The sequence below is a fragment of the Rhipicephalus sanguineus genome, chromosome 2 (assembly GCF_013339695.2).
Source record: "Rhipicephalus sanguineus isolate Rsan-2018 chromosome 2, BIME_Rsan_1.4, whole genome shotgun sequence".
Lineage (NCBI taxonomy): Eukaryota > Metazoa > Arthropoda > Arachnida > Ixodida > Ixodidae > Rhipicephalus > Rhipicephalus sanguineus.
In genome coordinates, this window is record NC_051177.1 from 235,699,330 (window position 1) to 235,719,291 (window position 19,962).

Here is a 19,962-nt window from a genome sequence, read left to right on the forward strand (position 1 = left end):
TCGACGGAGGGACTAATGAGAGATTGCACAAACTGAAACTAGTAACGGGGGGCAAACAAGAAATCGGGGACGCTGTGGCATGGTTACAACATTATGTTTGCTTTCTTGCCGCATGCATGCTCTGAAGAAAAAGAAGCTTTTTCTTAATTCTTCAACCTTCAGGAATGCTGCTGCTGAGAGAGATAGTGGCTCATCCATCAACGATCAACACTCCTATTAGAGCGCACGTCATTGCTGAAGTGACATTGCTGAAGTGAAGTCAGCATTGACGTAGAGGATCTTTTCTACTCCCTTCCACATGACTCATTGATGCAACGTGTAAAGGAATGCATTGTGGACGATAACGATGAAGTGGAATTCAGAAATACCTGTGGAACCACGGTAGGGGCCTTTTTGGAGTTGTTAAGCTTCTACCTAAGTGCCACCGTGGTGGGTTTTAAGGATAAGGTCTTCGTGCAAAAGACGGGTGTGTGCATAGGGTCACGAGTTGCCCCCGTGCTTAGCAACATATATTTGAGCAAGGTTGACAGGGACTTGCAGATTGATTTGCAGGGCATAGCCATAAAAGTTTTTCGGTATGTCGACGATTTTTTGGTTTTGATGAGAAGTGCACATATCGAATCATATGCTGATGTGGTACTCCGAGCTTTTAAAGACAGGGGCGGTGGATTGAACTTCACATGTGAGGTGCCAGTTGACAACACCTTACAATTCCTCGACCTATCACTGCATTTTTCTTCACAGCGCGTCTGCTGGATGTATGCACCCCGGTCTACGAAACCGCTCTTGAGCTACCATTCCTTCCACTCTAAACTGGTGAAGGACGGCATTGCTATGTCGTGTCTGAAGTCCGCTGTCAACAGATCGTGTGCGCATTTCGCTCTTCGCAGCTTTCAGGAGCAGGTGGATCGTCTAAAGAACGCAGCCTTTCCTATATCGGTAATACAAATCACCTGCCAGCGCCTCATCAAACAGATAAAAGGTATCGATGCACGCGGCCAGAACACAGATCAAAATGATAAAATGGCTGTTATGCCATACGTACATGCGCTCTCACATCGGCTTAAGAAGACAGCCCAGCGATTTGGGCTGAAGGTGGTTTTCTCTGCTAGAAACAAGCTAGGCAGACTATGTTCAATGGTCGGCAACAGGCTTGACAACGTCGGGACGCGCGGTTGCTCTATGAACCACAAAGTTAGGTTTGTGTCGCATCCCTCTGTCGTGTGGTCGTGTCTACGTCGGCCAGACAGGCCGATGTTTGAACATACGTCTAAGGGAGCACCAGTCTTCCTTGCAGGGGAGACCCTTAACGCACTTGGCCATGCACTGCGCTGAGTGCCGGTGCAATTCCCCGCAACGGAGGTCTTGTTCAAACACCGCGATCGCACGACACGAGAACTCGCAGAAGCTTTTCATATTAGCACGAGGGCGTCTACGTGCGTTAGCCATCCTTCTTTAGCCATATCGGAGAGGGAAGTAATTCTACTCAAGGAAAGGGGGTAGCCTGTTGGGGGGCGGAGGGTTGAAGGTGATGTGTTTTTTGTTCTGGTTTTTGCCTTGCCCATGATGCGCATGCGCGGGAATTAGTCGATCGTCAAGTTTTTTCTGTCCAAGCAATAAAGCTTTCAGTTGTGAGTAAGCGCTTGTGGTGTTCACTTCTTGTCCTCGTCTTTTTTTGCGCTACTATTACACCATTATGAATCAGTACCAACTAGCTCGCCTTTCCGCTTTGCTTCATTGACGACTGCACATGGCAAGTCGACATGAATTAAAACCTGCCCCGCCACCCGGGCCACCACAGCCCCTCCCTCCCATCCTCGCAACGTTCTTGATTTGCTCGCCTTCGACTGTCCCCGCGTGCGCCGCGCACGCTTCAGGTGCCAACGGGCCGGCGCTCGCCGGGGCTGTAGACTAAAGTTTTGTTACCATCTACCGTGCGGAAGGCAGCGTAGGCCGATAAGCTGTGCAGAGATTCCTCGGTGCCCAGGCCGTTCCGCGTGTCACTGTTGCGCTTATCATCGTGTCTCATCGTCATGAGTGTTCCAGGGCAAAATGCTTAAGGCATTCGTTCACAGCAGCGTTCAAGGGCTGCCAGTGCTGTTATTCGTGCAGAAAAAAACAAACAACTGCGCTGCGAGACACGTGTTAGGCGTTTCTCAATGGGTGGTACGGCAGTGGCAACTGTTGTGTGACCAAATTTTCACACGTGACACCAAGCGCCGGAGATTTGACGGGCTTGATGTCTGGAAGCTCTCCGGAGCTTGCGACGCAGTATGAACGAACTACGCAATTGATCTCTGCTGGCGGGACTATCACGCAAAAAATCCTGCGTCTTTGCTTCAGAAACGTGAATGCCAAGGACGTGAGTTAAATTTGGGTCGATGGAGGTGATCCCGATGGTTAGGATGATCGTGGCGACACGTTCAAGGACTGGACAGGCCCGGTTGCTCAGATACTGGCAAACTTGAGTTTATTTACACACTTTTACACTTTATGACAAAACAAAGGCCGGGGCGGCCACTGAACAGCTCTCGCGACAACAGCTGGGCTGGGCCCGCACCAAGCGTTCAAGCCCTTAAGAGAATATCTCCAAGTCCCTGGATCAGAGTCGGCGCCAAGCACGGTGGTGGTAGAAACATTTATTGCCAGTGTGTGAACGTGGGGGCCAAGCCCCCTACATGGCACGTGGGTGCTCCCTCAATGTGAGGGGGCACCCTTACAAAGCGAAGGAAAGTCCCTGAAGCGCAATCCTCTTCATGGCGCAGGAGATGATCCGGCGCTGATCGAAAGCAGAAGTGCTGGTCATGATGGACTCCCAGTAAGACACCGCCACAGCCGGTGATGGGGGATGAGGGAAGGTGGGGCATGTGAGGAGGATGTGTAGGAAATCTCCTGGTTTGCCGCAAAGTTTGCATGAAGAGAAGAATTGGTCTGGGTATCGGGCGTTTAGTAATATGGGGTATGGAGCAGTTTGAGTTTGTAGGCGTCGCCAATGTGCGGCCTGTGCTATGGTTAGGGATGGGGCTGGGGGGGTGTATACTCTTCGTTGGTCCCGATAGTACGAGAGAATATCTCGAAAGGAGAGCAGGCGCTCCTCGGCCGGTGGAGGGGGCTCCATTTCTCCTGCCCGGAATGTGAGACCTCGGGCTAGGGAATGAGCCTCCTCGTTGCCAGGGAGGCCGGCATGTGCTGGCGTCCAGACGAGTGTTATGGAACGCTGGGGCTGCCAGAAGCGTAGTAGGCGAGCAGCGGTGCGGGAAATGAAGCCATTGGCATAGTTCAGGATAGCTGATTTTGAGTCGCTTATGATTGTGGAGGCAGATGTAGAAACAAATGCAAGCGCGATGGCTGCCTCTTCTGCCTCTGTGGAGGAATTGGTGATGATTGAGCACGACGTTAGAAGCTTGCCTGACTGTCAGCTACCGCCAGGGCCATACGGGATCCTGACGTGTATTCCGCTGCGTCCACGTAGACCACGTCATGGTCCTCGCTATACTGTTTCTCGAGGGCCCGAGCCCTTGCCGTTCTGCGTTTCTCGTCTCGCACAGGGTGCATATTCTTCGGGATTGGGGGCACGTTGAGGTGAGAGCGGAGGTTAGAAGAAAGAGGGACCCCCTCGGGTGAGTGTGTAATTGGGGTTAAGTTTAATTGGGACAACAGAGTGCGCCCAGCCACTGAATTAGACAGACGAGATCTTTGTGCCGTAAAGGTGGCTTCCGCGAGTTCCTCAAATGTGTATGTACACCTAGTTTGAGGAGTCGGGCATTGGATGTGCTGGGTGGAAGTCGTAGAGCCGTTTTCGTGCAACTTCGTATTAGCGCGTTAACCCGGTCTCTCTCCTTTTGTCGGAGGGGTAGGTAAGGGAGGGCATATGTGGTGCGGCTTATGATGTAAGCTGGGTGAGGCGTAGCGTGTTTCGCTCGCGTAGGCCAGCCCGACGGTTCGCGATGCGGCGAATCAGTCGAGTGGTCTGCTGAGCGTGTGTTTGGAGAGTCCTTATGACTTCTCCGTGTGCGCCATGCGAGTAGAGAACTAGCCCTAGCACACGAATTTTAGAGACTAGTGGGATGGGATGGTCACCTAGCGTGAGAGAGATGGGGGGAATGACTGAATTACATTGCTTCGGGCGGTAGAGAAAGAGCTCTGATTTGGAGGGGAACAGGTAAGGCCACGCTCCCGTACATATGTATCAATGGTGGTCAGTGCCAGTTGTAGTTTTCTTCGATTTCGGCGTCACTGCCGTGGTTTGCCCAGACAGTGATATCGTCGGCGTAGAAGCTAAAATGGATGTTGGGGATCTGAGCCAGCTGTTGCGGCAGATGAAGAAGGGCAATGTTAAAAAGAAGAGGGGAAAGAACTGCTCCCTGGGGTGTACCTCGTGCGCAAGCGTGATGCCCGGAAGGCTGTGGTCGCCAAAGGTAAGTGTGGCTGTGCGGTGGCTGAGGAAGTCTCGGACGTAGTTGTACGTCTTTGCACCGACTCCCAGAGTTACAAGGTTCTGTAGGATAGCTGAGTGTATAACGTTGTCAAATGCCTTAGTGAGGTCTACACCTAAGATAGCTCTGGTGTCACAGGTTTTAGAGTCGAGAATATGATGTTTTATTTGTAGGAAAACGTCCTGTGTGGAAAGACCCGGACGAAATCCAAACATGCAAGTGGGCATGAGATTCTTGCCTTCTAGGTACTGGCAAAGCCTGGTTTGGAGTACATGCTCCATAAGTTTTGCCGACAGATGAGGTGAGGGATATGGGCCTGAGGTTAGAGGTAAGCAGAGGTTTCCCAGGTTTGGGTATAAAGATGACCTTGGCGTCTTTCCATTGAGGTGGGAGGGTACCCTTTTGCCAGCACTCATTAAAGTAATCAGTAAGGACGGCAATGGATTGGGCATCGAGATTGCGGAGTGCTTTGTTGTGCACCCGTCCGGACCAGGGGCTGAACAAGTGTTTAGTTTCTGTAGTTCGGCTTGAACTTCTGCTACTGTAATGGGTTCGTCGAGGAGGTCATTAGGGGGACCTGTATAGTCGGGGTGTGTTACTACAGGATATGTTGGGAAGTAATGATTTCGAAGTTCCTGGAGGAGTTCTCGTGGAGGCATATCGGAAGTATGTAGGAGTTTGGTGAGGTTGTGCCTTTGGGTAGTTTTAGTCTGCGTTGGGTCAATTAAGTGCCTAAACAAGTTCCAAGTCTGAGGCAAACTCATATTGCCATCTAATTTGTTGCAAAGTGATTCCCAGTTTTGTCGTGAAAGAGCGGCTGCGTGGGTCTCTATCTCTTTGCTGAGGCGGGCGAGTCGACGTCTAAGAGTCCGGTTCCAACGCTGCTTTTTCCAGCGTCGTTCTAAGCTTGTTTTTAGCGCCCCATAAATGTAGGAGGCGGGAGTCAACTGTGTCGCTTGGGCAGTCCTCTCGTATAGGACAAGTTACGGATTGGACATCACTTCGAAGTTGTTTGGACCATTCGGTGATGTCCGTGATAGCAGCGTGGGTACGGCTTGCTCTATATGTGCGGAAAGAATCCCACTTAGTGAAAGTGGAGCCTCTGGGAGGCCTGCGGGGTAGTTGCATATTTAAGAGAATTTCGATAATGTAATGATCACTACCCAAATTCTCTTGCGTGTTGCACCATGTGGCATGAGGGAGGCGATATGCAAACGTAAGGTCTGGTGTAGTGTCTTTACAGACACTGTTTCCCGTGCGTGTCGGAAAGGTAGGATCGGTGAGTAGGGAGAGACCGTTTTGTTGCGCTGCTAACCACACCCGACGTCCTTTTGGTGTGTCGCGCGGGTAACCCCAGGCCGTATGTGGGGCGTTAAAATCTCCCACGACGAGGAGAGGGCACTTATTCGCTAAGCGTTTCGCAAGTGTAAAGAGGTGCTCGAAGTTGCCTTGTAGGCACTTAGGGCTGCTATATACATTCAGTATGAACAGACTGGTCCGCTCTAGCATGTTGCGGCACAAGTTCAATTAAAAGGTGATCAATGTCTTGAACTGCTAAGCATGGGAAATGGAGGTGATTGAGCGATGAATTAGAAACGCTACCCGAGAGGGTGTAGGGGATGTGGGTATAATGGAAGTATAGCCGGGTAGGGGAGGGGGTTAGGACGGCTCCTGCAAGGCAAGGACGTCGGGTCCCGCAGCGCAAGACAGAAGTTGGTGGACAACATGGACGCTTCTGGCCAAAACCTCGGCAGTTCCACTGCCAGAGTGTAAGATTATGGTTTGGAGTTGCCATCATGAGAGTCGATAAGAGGCAGGCCGCAGCGCCGGGGTGGGAGTCGTGAGCGACGGCAGGGATTGGGCTGTCTTGCCCTTCGGCTGCCTTAGGCTTCTTGCGTTTACTAGGGGTGAGGTCTCGATTAGGAAGGCGGGTTGCGAAAGAATTGAGCTGTGACTCAAGATTGTTGTAGCGGTCATTGAATGCTTGAGTTAGGGCATCAAAACGGTGATTAAGCGCAGCATTGTCTGTTGTTACACGTACTACCGCATCTTTGAGCGTTGCACATTCCTGATTGATGCTAGTGATAGCTTCCTGCAATTTCGCCTCAAAACGAGCAGTAAAAGACTCAAGCAGATTTGGTATATCGGTTAGAGAGGAGTGTGTGGAGGGATGGGCGGTGTGCACTCAGTTGAGTGCCGAGGAAGTTCCGTGTCAACATCTAACTCTAGAGCATGAGGAGAGGAAGTAGAGTTGACGTGGTTGGCTATGATAGGGCTGTGGGTGGATTGGGGGGAGGAGGTTGTGATGCAGTTGGAGCGGGGGTAGGTGGATTTTGGATAGCTTGTGGCAAGTGTACTTATCTGGGCCTCGAGCTTCGCGATGTTGTTCTCGAAGGGCTGCGGCTTCTGCTCGAGCTGCTTGAGCTTCTGCTTTGGCCGCCGCTGCCTCCTCCCGAGACTTCGCCAGGGCGTCTTGTAGAGTGGGAGTCGCTGTCAAGAATGATGCGTGCTTGGAGGAAGAGCGGGAAGGGCCCCAGTCTTTGTTCAGCGGCCCGGTCCAGGCTTGCTTTTGTGGCTGGGCTGGTGGGCTGAATGGGCCCTGACGACAACTGGGGAAAGTTGTCCCCGTGTACGACCGGTTCTTGTTGCTGCGTTTCTGGTTGCTTTGTCTGTTTGCGTGGTTGGTGAAGGTTTCGTCCTTTGCATGATCCAGTGCCGGTAAGGTGAGAGCCCTCGCACAGAATGCACTTGGGCGTGCAAGGAGGTTCTTGGGGCAGGTGTTGTGTGCCGCAACGTGGGCAAAGATTAGACTTGGGGTTTGGGCAGACGTCATAACGATGACCAGGCTGTCTGCAATTCGTACAGGCATCCGGACTGCCACGGTACGGAGTGCAGCGGTGAATGGCTCCCATATATTTAATGGAGTGCGGGACTTCATTTGCGTCGAAGGTGATGAGAATGGAGTGCGTCTTCCCCATCCGTCGAGCTGCGAGTATGGTGTACTCCGGATTTCGTCTGACCAGGTCTTGGTACAGCTGCGTTGGGGTCTCGTCGTCAAAGGCGTTTGAGATGACTCCTCTTGTAGCGCCCGGTGGAGCTGCCACGTACGCCACGCACGGGTAGGTATGGTCTCCAATAGTGAGTGAGGTCAGCGTCTTCAGAATCTCAGCTGTTGAGGAGTGTGTCGTAGCCGCAGTGAATGTATTATTGGTGGGGTGGATGCGCAGACAGAAGTCGTCGGGTAGAGTGATCTGGAGTTCGGCCTGCACTGCCTTCGTGAGGTCGAGGGGTTGGGATATCTCGAAGTCGCAGTTCACCTCGTGGGCGAACGACGACGCGAATAGCGTTCGGTGGGAGCGGTGGCAGCTGCTTGCTGCGTTTCACAGTGATTCGAGTCTCCTTGGTCGCAGGTGGTAAGCGGGCTGGCGTCGTGCCGCTGCCAGTTGCGGCTGCTGCGTCGTGCGCCGCGTTCCTGGCGTTTGGGTTAGCCGCCTCGAAGGTAGCGTTGGGGTAGGGAAGCGGTTTCGGTGAACTGGCTGGTCGGGACGCGTAGGCCTTGTAGAGAACAGGTGTCCAATGGTCTGCCTGGAACTCTTCTGCAGTGATGGTGTGGCCTTCAACCGCTACTTCCATGATAACGGCAGGCGTCGCTGGCAGTGTCGGCGGAGGTGCGGAGTCCCAGAGAGGCTTAGCTCGGAGGGTCAGCGTCTCGGTGCACTAATTGTTCGTAGCACACAGAAGGTCGGAGCTTGCCCGGAATGGGCGGTGTCTCTGTGTTCCTTAGGCACTTGTGTCGCTGTTCGAGCAGTTTAGTGGCCGTAGAAGAGATTGGGTAGGAGTAGCACGTACCGTTTGCCAGAGCCGACGTTGCAGGCATCCGCTCACGTTGGCCCCCTAGCGGCCGTCTCCGCGCCAAGCACGACCTCTGTCCCCTCCGCAATCTCTCCGTCGAGCACCAAGCTCTCCCCTCTCCTCTCCTATTTCATCCTTTAAATCCCCCCTGTCTCGTCTGAGACCGCCTTATGGGACCAACACTTTTCGATACTCCACCAATGAAGCAAAGAACTTTGTTTCTCTCAGAGACGTGTCTCCGCCTCCACGTTCTCACGCTTTTCTGCCCTCAATATGTGGCAAGCCAACTAAAAACGCCATCAATCACATACACAGTCAAAGTACACTGAAATACACCACACCAACGTGCCCAGTTTACAATGCCGTCTCGAGCCTTGTCTGCGACAAGATGCCGCCGCCTGTTGCTTACGTTGTCAGAATCCGTGGGATCGCTTCCACCGCGCGGGTGACTCCGCCGTCAAAGGAGCGGTCGACAAAAGGTCGCGGGGTTCGGCTACAAAGGCGCGGGTAGAGGCGAACGGCCTAATGGCCCTTCTGAGCGCCCCTTTTCCGTCGGGCGCCGTCTGCCGATTAGTCACCGTTGATCCGCTCTGGTGAAATCTTCCCCCGAACACAACTACGTGATTCAAGGCCGGCAGGGCCGAGGCGTGGAAGTTCGTGAAGAGGGCTGGCTTGACGACCACGAGTGAGCATGTGTAGTCAGTCCAGCGACAACTTAAATTTCCAATGTGAAATGTGCTATTTTTTTTTTGCACTATGTTGGGGGACCTACATTCGAGTCTACTTACGAACGTGTGAATACGGTACAGCGTCGCACTGCACTTACAAGCAATGAGAGGATTTTAGTGCCTTGTTGCATATAGTATAGAACCTTCGGTCAATGTATACTCCACCCACAAATGACCGGCTTATATTAAATCCTGCTAGTGTAGGTAAGTGACACAACGTTCTTGCATTTTACAACTTCAGTCAGTTCAAGTGCCACACTCACACTTATCTGTATTTCCATGAACCTCAAAGCAACCCTGCATCGCATTGCTGCGTGACAGGCACAAATGAAGCCAACGTACCAGGCGCGTCTTGGTGTGGTTCTTGAGAAAATCCAAGTTGGCAGAGAGGTATGGCAGACAGATGGCAGCCACCTTGCCAGATGCATCGCACGAAGCCACCACATTGCTCCAGGGAGACACTGTCACTCCCTGCAACAACACGAAATTGCGCCGACTAAAAATCTATTTCTCTTTTTATGTTGCAAGGAAAAGTGCGTGAAGCCACTGTTATCAAGCAGTTTCACCACTTTTACAAATCACCTTCCCATCGCGTGCAATCAAATATTGTTCCTTGTTGCAGGCATCATATTTTTAATATTGCAATACATTTGTAGAAAGGTGTCAGGCAGCAACTATTTTCCCCAAAATTTCCGTTCACTTCCCACCAAAAAAAAATCCTAAAATCTCCAATGGCGCAGTGCGACCTTGTTTCTCACAATCCATAAGAGAATAAAATTTTATTGTGACATAGAGTAGTTGTTTCTCTGCAGCACAGAACACATATTCATAACATGAGAAAACTATTGTAGCGAAGCCTTTGAGATGAGTAATGGGTTGCGCTCTCTATAGCCTTCAAGTGGGTCGTCCTCTTTGGCTCTTCCCGCTCGCGCTTTGAGCCCGTGTGTTTCCTTGACTGTCGCCATTGAGCATCGTCGCCGACTGCCGTCTAACAAACACCTCAACAAATTGGTGGAGAGTGCTGTGCTCCCATTCGATGCCCCTGGAGCTTAGATCACGTACCCTACCAACTACCATGCCTCAAGACGCTGCTCAGCAAACGCCTCCTCCAACAACGACCTCCTGCCACGGTGTCCCCCGCATCCGCGACCCTCCTATCTACACCGGCGCGGATGGGACCGACGTTGAGGACTGGCTTGCGATGTACGGGCGTGTGAGCGTACCCAATAAATGGGAGGAGGCAGGCAAACTCAGCAACCTGGTTTTCTACCTCGCGGGTGTGGCGGGCCTGTGGTACAACACCCACGCCACCGAGTTCCCCACGTGGTCTGCTTTCAAGACTGCCATCATCGATGTGTTTGGCCGCCCTGCCGTTCGTAAACTGCAAGCCGAACAACGTTTACGTGAACGAGCTCAGCAGACCGGTGAGTCTTTTACGAGCTACATAGAAGACGTCCTGGACTTGTGCAAGAAAGCCGACGCAGCCATGCCTGAGTCTGACAAGATCCGCAACTTTATGAAAGGCATCAACGACGATGCCTTCACTATGCTGCTCACCAAGAACCCTCGTACTGTGGCCGAGGTGATCACGCTCTGCCAAAGCTACGAGGAGCTGCGCCGGCAGCGGTTGCTGACCCGTCGACCTCCATCACGTGACGCCGATCTCGCTGGCTTGTCGACCATTTCTGATCAGTCCGCCTTGCTCGCTGAGATCAAGTCATTTGTGCGCAAGGAAATTGCCCGCCAGTTCTCCCTACTGCCCTTCCCTCACCCGCAGCATGTTGAACAGCCATCGACCACTCTCCAGGAAATCGCGGAGGTCATGCCGGAATACCACCAGCCCCCTCCGGCGCCTGCGCCGCTCAGTTACGCGCAAGTTGTAGCCAGGTCACCCCCAAGCGATCCCTGTGGCTGCCCCACTTACTTACGCCGAAGCCGTCGCCAGACCTCAGGCCTTCGAAGCGAGTGTGCCGGCTGCGTTTGCCGACGTCATACCTAGGCCACCGATGCAGCCCATCATGCAGTCGTATCAGCAGACGCCTCGTCCACCGCGTCCTGCGTCATGGATGGGACCTACCCCGGCGAACCGATGGCGCACTTCTGACAACCGCCCGATCTGCTTCGCGTGCGGTTGCGCCGGTCATGTTGCCCGCTATTGCAATCGCGTGCAGCCGCCTCAACCATCACCAGCCAGTCAAGCCGCCCGTATTACGATTCACCGCCGCCTATGTCACCATCGTCTCGCCCAGCTCCATCTACACGCCGTTCACCGTCACCACGACGCCGATCACTGCCACCGATGCGGCCACGTCTGGTCCCACGTGACCAGGAAAACTAGTCGCAGTCCACGAGGCAAGGGCTGCGACGCTATCGAACTGCGAAAGCCCTCAGCGAAGCCCATCGAACGTGTTAGACGTGTTTGTGGACGGTGTTCGCGCATCTGCCCTTATCGACATGGAGCCGCCGTATCCGTTATTGACGCCAAACTTAGCCGATTAAGGCCTCACCGCGCTGCCACCGCACGTCCGTTTCCGCTCCGTTTTTCTGCTCCGTTCCGCTTTTCGAGGCGGGGAGGCTTCCGCAACAGTCCTCGGTGGGACCGCACGAGCGGACAGCATGCGCGCGCTGATTGGCCGACGCGATGTTCGCGAAGTGCTGGCAACCGTTCGTCACTGCAGCGGTGTTCGATGGCGGCGACTATCACCAGCAGACGACTCAAACATATACTTTTGCTTATGTGGGTTTAATTTTCCGCATTTTGACGTAAACAAAGCATTTGCACGGTTACGTTCTGTTCTACAGCGGCACGAGTTGCATGGCATGCGGTCATGGACGCCCGAAACGCTGTATAGAGGGGCTTTACATTCTAAAAAGAGACAGGGCGTGCAAACACGGACACAAGAAAGAGATCAGGACACCACAAACGCCGACTAACAACTGAAGAGACGCACAACGGCTGAAAAGAAAGAAGGCACGAAAACTTATCTGCGCATGCCCATGCAACCGGCGAACCTATCAATCCGGCACGCGTGGCGGTCTACGTAGAAGATAACTGTTAAGGCATTTGATTTCATCTTTATGCAAGTTAATCGACGGTTGGCTCACGCATGCGCTACCACTATTCTCGATATGCCATGCTTCAATCATCAGGCGCGTTTCTTCATTTCTATGCCGGTACACCACTGCGCATTCATCGAATTTGGCGTGCACTTACAATCTCGACAATGTAAAGATAGATTAGAAGGTGAGCCTCCTGTTAGCGATCTCTTATGTTCCAACAATCTCTGGTTAATGCATCTGCCCGTCTGTCCTACGTAGAAGCGGCCGCAGCTGAAAGGGACCTTATACACCACACTCGTACGGCAATCAGTGAATTTGTTGGTGTGTTTACGAAACAATTATCCGGTCCGCTTCTTGTCTTTTACTCGCTCATTCTTCCTCTGCACAGCGGCACAAATCTTACCTAGCTTATTGGCAGCCGTGAAAACAACATTAACGCCGTATCTACTTCCTACTTTCTTTAGCCTGTGAGATATGCAATGAATGTACGGAATACCTACAACACGTTTCTTCCTATCGCTTTCTGCAACCATGCTCGGACTTAACACAATAGACTTCTTTAAACGCTCAGCGACCGTGGCCACTGCATCACGAGGATACCCTACATCTAAAAGACGCGTAACCTGTGCGCTAAAGCTATCACTCATTTTGTGCTCACATGACTTGGTGAGGGCTGACTTAAGGCAAGACATGGCGATGCCGTTTTTTACAACCTTCGAGTGCTTCGATGAAAAATTTAACAGCGGTTTGGAAGATCTAGGAGAATACTGCCAGCACACGTGGTTCTTCTGGAATGTTAAGGAAATGTCTAGAAATTGTATTCCATTATTCTGAGGCACCTCTTTAGTAAAGCTCAGCCCTCCTCCATTTAATTCAAATTTTTCGCTCACGGAAGTTACCACATTTTCAAAGTCCTCATCACTACAAAAAATCAAGTAGTCGTCCACATAACGAAAAACCTTAATAACCGAATTACCTAAGGCGCCTTCCAAAGATTGTCAATCTTGCTAAGGTATAAATCACTAAGAACCGGAGCAACCTTAGAACCAATACATATCCCTGATTTCTGCACATAAACGCCTTCCTTCCAACCTACCAGCGTCGACTTTAAATACATGGAAAGGATTTCTAGAAATGCCCCGGTAGAAACACCACATTTATCGGTGAAAACCGTCTCGTGGCCTTGTTCGTTAATACATTCATTAACACATTTAAACAAGTCCTTATGCGGCAAAGAATAATATAGGTCTTCAATATCCATACTAAAAGCTTTACAACAGCCGGGGTTCTCCTCTGAGAGGAACTGAACTAGCGCCTGAGAATTACGCATACGAAAAGGGTCTGAAAAACTCAAAGAGGTTAAGCAGTTCTGCAAATAACTAGATACAGCGACTTGCCAGGTGCCTTGCTCTGAAACGATTGCTCGAAACGGAATCTCGTTCTTATGTGTTTTGGCTGAAAAAAAAACAATTCTAAAGTAAGTGATTTAGCCTTCTTGACATTACAAGCTATTCTCTCAAGATTATGTCTTAACAAAAGGTCGACAGCACGTTGCCGAACTACCGATGGCTTAAGTTTTACCGTCCTAAATTCTTTTCTATGGCTGTTAATGATTTTCTGAGAACAAACTGTCCGGCATAATTACAAAATACCCTTCCTTATCTGAAATTACTGGCCTGAGTTTCTTCTCGACACAGTAATTAACCAAGGCCGGATAGGATCAGAACACTTGAGATGCATATTAGAACCCTTGATGCTAGCAACGCAGTCTGAAATGCAGTGGGAACGCTCTTCTCAGAAACAAGTCTAGTGATTGTACGCGGCAAACTTAAAACGTCTATTGGTTTCAGGTTAGGCTTAAAACAGTATTTAGGACCTAAGGCTAGGGTTTTGCAGTGACTATCATCTAAGGCAGCTCCTCCAAGGACTAGCAAGTTATTTTGCGGTGAAACAGTAGAAATAATCTTCCTCTTACATGGTTGAAGTTCTCGAAGTTTTACCCTCCATATGAATTCCGCATGCTGGTTAGCTACCCGCATCCAGTCGGGCGTATATCTGCTTCTGCGGCGGTCGTCACGTGAAGTCGAGCAACGGACCTTGAGGCATTCCTGGTAAAATCTCACTTGACGCCATGATTCCGCGGTCAATATGGCACATATCCTCCTGGCATGTCCGGTAGATGGTTGCAGAAAGCCGCACAAAAGCTGAACTTCAACAGGGCAAACTCTATTCTTAGAAAACCATGAAAAAGTTCTAGCACGGACCAAGCAAATAGCAATTAAAGAAGCCAAAGAGGCAGGATTGTTCAGATAAGTAGGAGAACACGGAAAAGGGCTCAGAGTACTAGAAATGAAGCTTAGAATAACAGAGAGCTGAGCTAGTTGGTACGTATTCATTCTAAAAAGAGACAGGGCGTGCAAACACGGACACAAGAAAGAGATCAGGACACCACAAACGCCGACTAACAACTGAAGAGACGCACAACGGCTGAAAGAAAGAAGGCACGAAAACTTATCTGCGCATGCCCATGCAACCGGCGAACCTATCAATCCGGCACGCGTGGCGGTCTACGTAGAAGATAACTGTTAAGGCATTTGATTTCATCTTTATGCAAGTTAATCGACGGTTGGCTCACGCATGCGCTACCACTATTCTCGATATGCCATGCTTCAATCATCAGGCGCGTTTCTTCATTTCTATGCCGGTACACCACTGCGCATTCATCGAATTTTGGCGTGCACTTACAATCTCGACAATGTAAAGATAGATTAGAAGGTGAGCCTCCTGTTAGCGATCTCTTATGTTCCAACAATCTCTGGTTAATGCATCTGCCCGTCTGTCCTACGTAGAAGCGGCCGCAGCTGAAAGGGACCTTATACACCACACTCGTACGGCAATCAGTGAATTTGTTGGTGTGTTTTACGAAACATTTATCGGTCCGCTTCTTGTCTTTTACTCGCTCATTCTTCCTCTGCACAGCGGCACAAATCTTACCTAGCTTATTGGCAGCCGTGAAAACAACATTAACGCCGTATCTACTTCCTACTTTCTTTAGCCTGTGAGATATGCAATGAATGTACGGAATACCTACGACACGTTTCTTCCTATCGCTTTCTGCAACCATGCTCGGACTTAACACAATAGACTTCTTTAAACGCTCAGCGACCGTGGCCACTGCATCACGAGGATACCCTACATCTAAAAGACGCGTAACCTGTGCGCTAAAGCTATCACTCATTTTGTGCTCACATGACTTGGTGAGGGCTGACTTAAGGCAAGACATGGCGATGCCGTTTTTTTACAACCTTCGAGTGCTTCGATGAAAAATTTAACAGCGGTTTGGAAGATCTAGGAGAATACTGCCAGCACACGTGGTTCTTCTGGAATGTTAAGGAAATGTCTAGAAATTGTATTCCATTATTCTGAGGCACCTCTTTAGTAAAGCTCAGCCCTCCCTCCATTTAATTCAAATTTTTCGCTCACGGAAGTTACCACATTTTCAAAGTCCTCATCACTACAAAAAATCAAGTAGTCGTCCACATAACGAAAAACCTTAATAACCGAATTACCTAAGGCGCCTTCCAAAGATTGTCAATCTTGCTAAGGTATAAATCACTAAGAACCGGAGCAACCTTAGAACCAATACATATCCCTGATTTCTGCACATAAACGCCTTCCTTCCAACCTACCAGCGTCGACTTTAAATACATGGAAAGGATTTCTAGAAATGCCCCGGTAGAAACACCACATTTATCGGTGAAAACGTCTGGTCGCCTTGTTCGTTAATACATTCATTAACACATTTTAACAAGTCCTTATGCGGCAAAGAATAATATAGGTCTTCAATATCCATACTAAAAGCTTTACAACAGCCGGGGTTCTCCTCTGAGAGGAACTGAACTAGCGCCTGAGAATTACGCATACGAAAAGGGTCTGAAAAACTCAAAGAGGTTAAGCAGTTCTGCAAATAACTAGATACAGCGACTTGCCAGGTGCCTTGCTCTGAAACGATTGCTCGAAACGGAATCTCGTTCTTATGTGTTTGGCTGAAAAAAACAATTCTAAAGTAAGTGATTTAGCCTTCTTGACATTACAAGCTATTCTCTCAAGATTATGTCTTAACAAAAGGTCGACAGCACGTTGCCGAACTACCGATGGCTTAAGTTTTACCGTCCTAAAATTCTTTTCTATGGCTGTTAATGATTTTTCTGAGAACAAACTGTCCGGCATAATTACAAAATACCCTTCCTTATCTGAAATTACTGGCCTGAGTTTCTTCTCGACACAGTAATTAACCAAAGGCCGGATAGGATCAGAACACTTGAGATGCATATTAGAACCCTTGATGCTAGCAACGCAGTCTGAAATGCAGTGGGAACGCTCTTCTTCAGAAACAAGTCTAGTGATTGTACGCGGCAAACTTAAAACGTCTATTGGTTTCAGGTTAGGCTTAAAACAGTATTTAGGACCTAAGGCTAGGGTTTTGCAGTGACTATCATCTAAGGCAGCTCCTCCAAGGACTAGCAAGTTATTTTGCGGTGAAACAGTAGAAATAATCTTCCTCTTACATGGTTGAAGTTCTCGAAGTTTTACCCTCCATATGAATTCCGCATGCTGGTTACGCTGTACAATAGTTGAAATTCAGTTATTGCTGCCGCATCTCAGGCATTCTTAACAACAATCAGCCCATTTGCGCTAGGTCGCGTTCGGCGCGACATCGCAGCGTTTGAAGGTGTGTGCGCGTCAACTTGCAAGAACACGGCGTCCCCGCACACGTTTTCTAATGCGATGATTCAGGTAGGGAACCTGTCGCGGCAACAGCGCTGCACGCTCACGACGATCAGGCCATCGATCGCGACGTGTAGACGTGTAGGTCATGAATAAAGTTTCTTCCTCTTCATATCATAGACTGCGCAGTGCCGGCAATGGGGAGGCGGGCGGGGAGGGGGGGGGGGGGCGGATGCAGTGCGGCTACAAACTAACGGCAACCCCTGCCACCGATGACACCGTTCTGAAATGCAATGAAAACAACGCTCACTTGCACAAATTGGTCTGTTTTCTTTCCAACTAGCACTGCGGAATCTACGCAGTTAGCCGCAAAGGCACGATGCTAAAAAAAAAAAACGCTGCAAGTAGGAGAATTTTCACAAGGTTCACTCGTATATCCTAGTTCTCCCAAGCCGTTCAACCTGCGTCATAAGTCCGCGGCCATGGCAAAGCACGAGTGCCTGCTCAAATTATTGTCACTGTTCTTGGCCGTCCTTTTGACTGATAGATATATGAGCATAGGCGTGCTCAGGGTTCCCCTTCAGGGGGGGGGGGATGCGAAGGTTCATCGCGGCGCCCCTCCCCCTCCATATTAAGTCAATGTCCCCCTTCTGCGCATGCCTACGTATATGAGTTTCTATTTGAAGTTGTTTTGTTAGAAGTTACAGCATCAGACTGGCACCCTCTCCTTTCTAATACTGTGCAAGCCTGTTGAGTAGCTGTGTTCTTTTCTTACTGTGCCCAGATAAAATACATGGATACATGCAATGTCTTTTTTCTTACGGGTGAGAAACAGCGCTAAAAAGACGGGACAAGAAAGGAACACGAGACCACGGCGCTGACTAACAACCAAATGTGCTTTATTCCTTCAGTCAGCATAAATATACTTCACCACTAACGTAATGAAAATACAGAAAACTCAGCCTGCGCAGAGGCAGTAAGGCGATCAACGAGACATGAATTCTATCTCCTTCGGAAGGAGGGAAATCGAGGGGAAGCTTACACATGCCTCGCCGCTATTGTAGATGTGATAAGCTTCTGAAATGAGGCGCGCGCGCTCGTCATGGTATTTTGACAAGAAAGTGGTATCGTTAAAAGATGGATGGCAACCGCAACTGTTACAGTGAAGTCAAAATACCATGACGAGCGCGCGCGCCTCATTTCAGAAGCTTATCACATCTACAATAGCGGCGAGGCATGTGTAAGCTTCCCCTCGATTTCCCTCCTTCCGAAGGAGATAGAATTCATGTCTCGTTGATCGCCTTACTGCCTCTGCGCAGGCTGAGTTTTCTGTATTTTCATTACGTTAGTGGTGAAGTATATTTATGCTGACTGAAGGAATAAAGCACATTTGGTTGTTAGTCAGCGCCGTGGTCTCGTGTCCTTTCTTGTCCCGTCTTTTTAGCGCTGTTTCTCACCCGTAATCATGAACCAACCAGCCCAAATGCGTACCCTTTTTTCTTGTTAACAGTTATCACATACTGAGGAAGACATCAAAAGAAATAGTCGCGATACTTAAGTTGTACAAACAAGGAACAATTGCCCGTACAGCTGGGAAGAAAAACTGGGACCTAGACAGCCCGATAATTGAGGGGAGGACAGGGTGAAACTTATTAGGTTCTGTATGTAATCCATGCCCAGCCCCGCCAGAATCATTAACAAGATGTGGCAAAATCTTTGTGATGATTCTATCATGGCTCCCACCCAGTATCTGATCGAATGCTGGCAAGCAAGACAGCCACCTACATAAGTGGTAAACTGCACAGATAGTAATTATCCCAAAGCCAAGAAAAGAGGTGCAACAAGATCACCTCCGGCCTATTTCAATAACATCGAACACAGGCAAGCCTATTATGTAATGCTCATATGACTAAGTACATTCAGATTGCATTAATGTTATTTTGACATGCTGAAATGGTCATACCAAGCCAGAAGCTACGTACGTAGCTTGGGGAATTGATGACCGCGATCTTTTCCTCCATACCGTGATCAGGTTAAGGCCAAAACTGTCCGCACACAACATTATGCTACAAATTGAACCCTAAATAATAGACGTGTGATTGCAGATATTGCATACCAAAGCAATCGTTAGAATGAGTCTCACGAAGGCCTTTGACAACATCACACACAAGGCTGTTATAGAGAAGCTACAGAAGCTAAACATATACATACATGTATGTAAGGACAACCATGTGTACCATGTGATGGTAATCGTAACAGGGGAGATCAGATCAGATCAAAAAAAAACGGCAGGAAGTGAAGATGGAAGCTTGCGATGAAAAACTGTAAACAGGAGGTGGGTGCTCGAGCCAACGTTTCGAAAAGTGGACTTGGCTGGAACTGAAATCAGTTCCAGCCTTGAAGAAGACAAGTCCACTTGTCGAAACGTCGGCTCGAGTACCCACCCCCTGTTTACGGAGATCAGATCAGGTGACATAGAATTCAAAAGCTGGCGAACACCTTGGGGATCGGTTCCGTCTTCCCTTGTGCTGAATGTATACGCTTACTGGAAGAACTGAATAGCATGAAAGCATTGCAGCATGGCCTGTAAGCTTATGGCATCATGTTGTGGGTAGGGACAGCAATGGTCAGATAAAAAAACTGTGCAATACACCATACACAGGCTAAACCATACGCCAAACAAATGATGTGGCTTAATTATCTAAGGATATCCAGTTGTCATTCTGGCCATGAAAGAGGCCAACTTGGTACGCATAGTGCAGGCCTTCATTATCATGAGCTGTGTGCAACACCGTACCAAACTCCAAATGCCAGGGAAGACTACTATATATAGTGGTCACTAAAGATAGTGCAATATTACGACTCACGCAGAGTCCTATGGGCACACACATACTCAATGAACTTATTGACATAATGAACTACACAGCATGAGACAGCATAAGGGCGAATATTCCCCATAATGTACGCAGATATCTTTAATTACTCCCCCTACCTAGAAAGATTCACCCCAAATCACAGATAAAAATACAGGATGATGTGACAATGTTCATAGCTCTTTGCAACGTGTCCATTGTAAGAGATGGCGATCCCAAAGTGGGAGGGTAAATGTGTGCTGAAAACGCCTAAGGAGCCGAGGAATTGCCCATTGCATTGGCAAT

The 19,962-nt window shown here is 49.5% G+C and overlaps 1 protein-coding gene across 1 annotated transcript in view; it reads right to left on the minus strand.

The window, feature by feature from the left end:
- The window catches only part of LOC119382310 (general transcription factor 3C polypeptide 2), a 370,071-nt gene that overhangs the window by 70,742 nt on the left and 279,367 nt on the right, over positions 1-19,962 (minus strand). Inside the window, exon 13 of the mRNA XM_037650013.2 lies at positions 9,359-9,487. Coding sequence (XP_037505941.1) covers positions 9,359-9,487 — 129 coding nt within the window. The remainder of the gene's footprint in view (positions 1-9,358; positions 9,488-19,962) is intronic.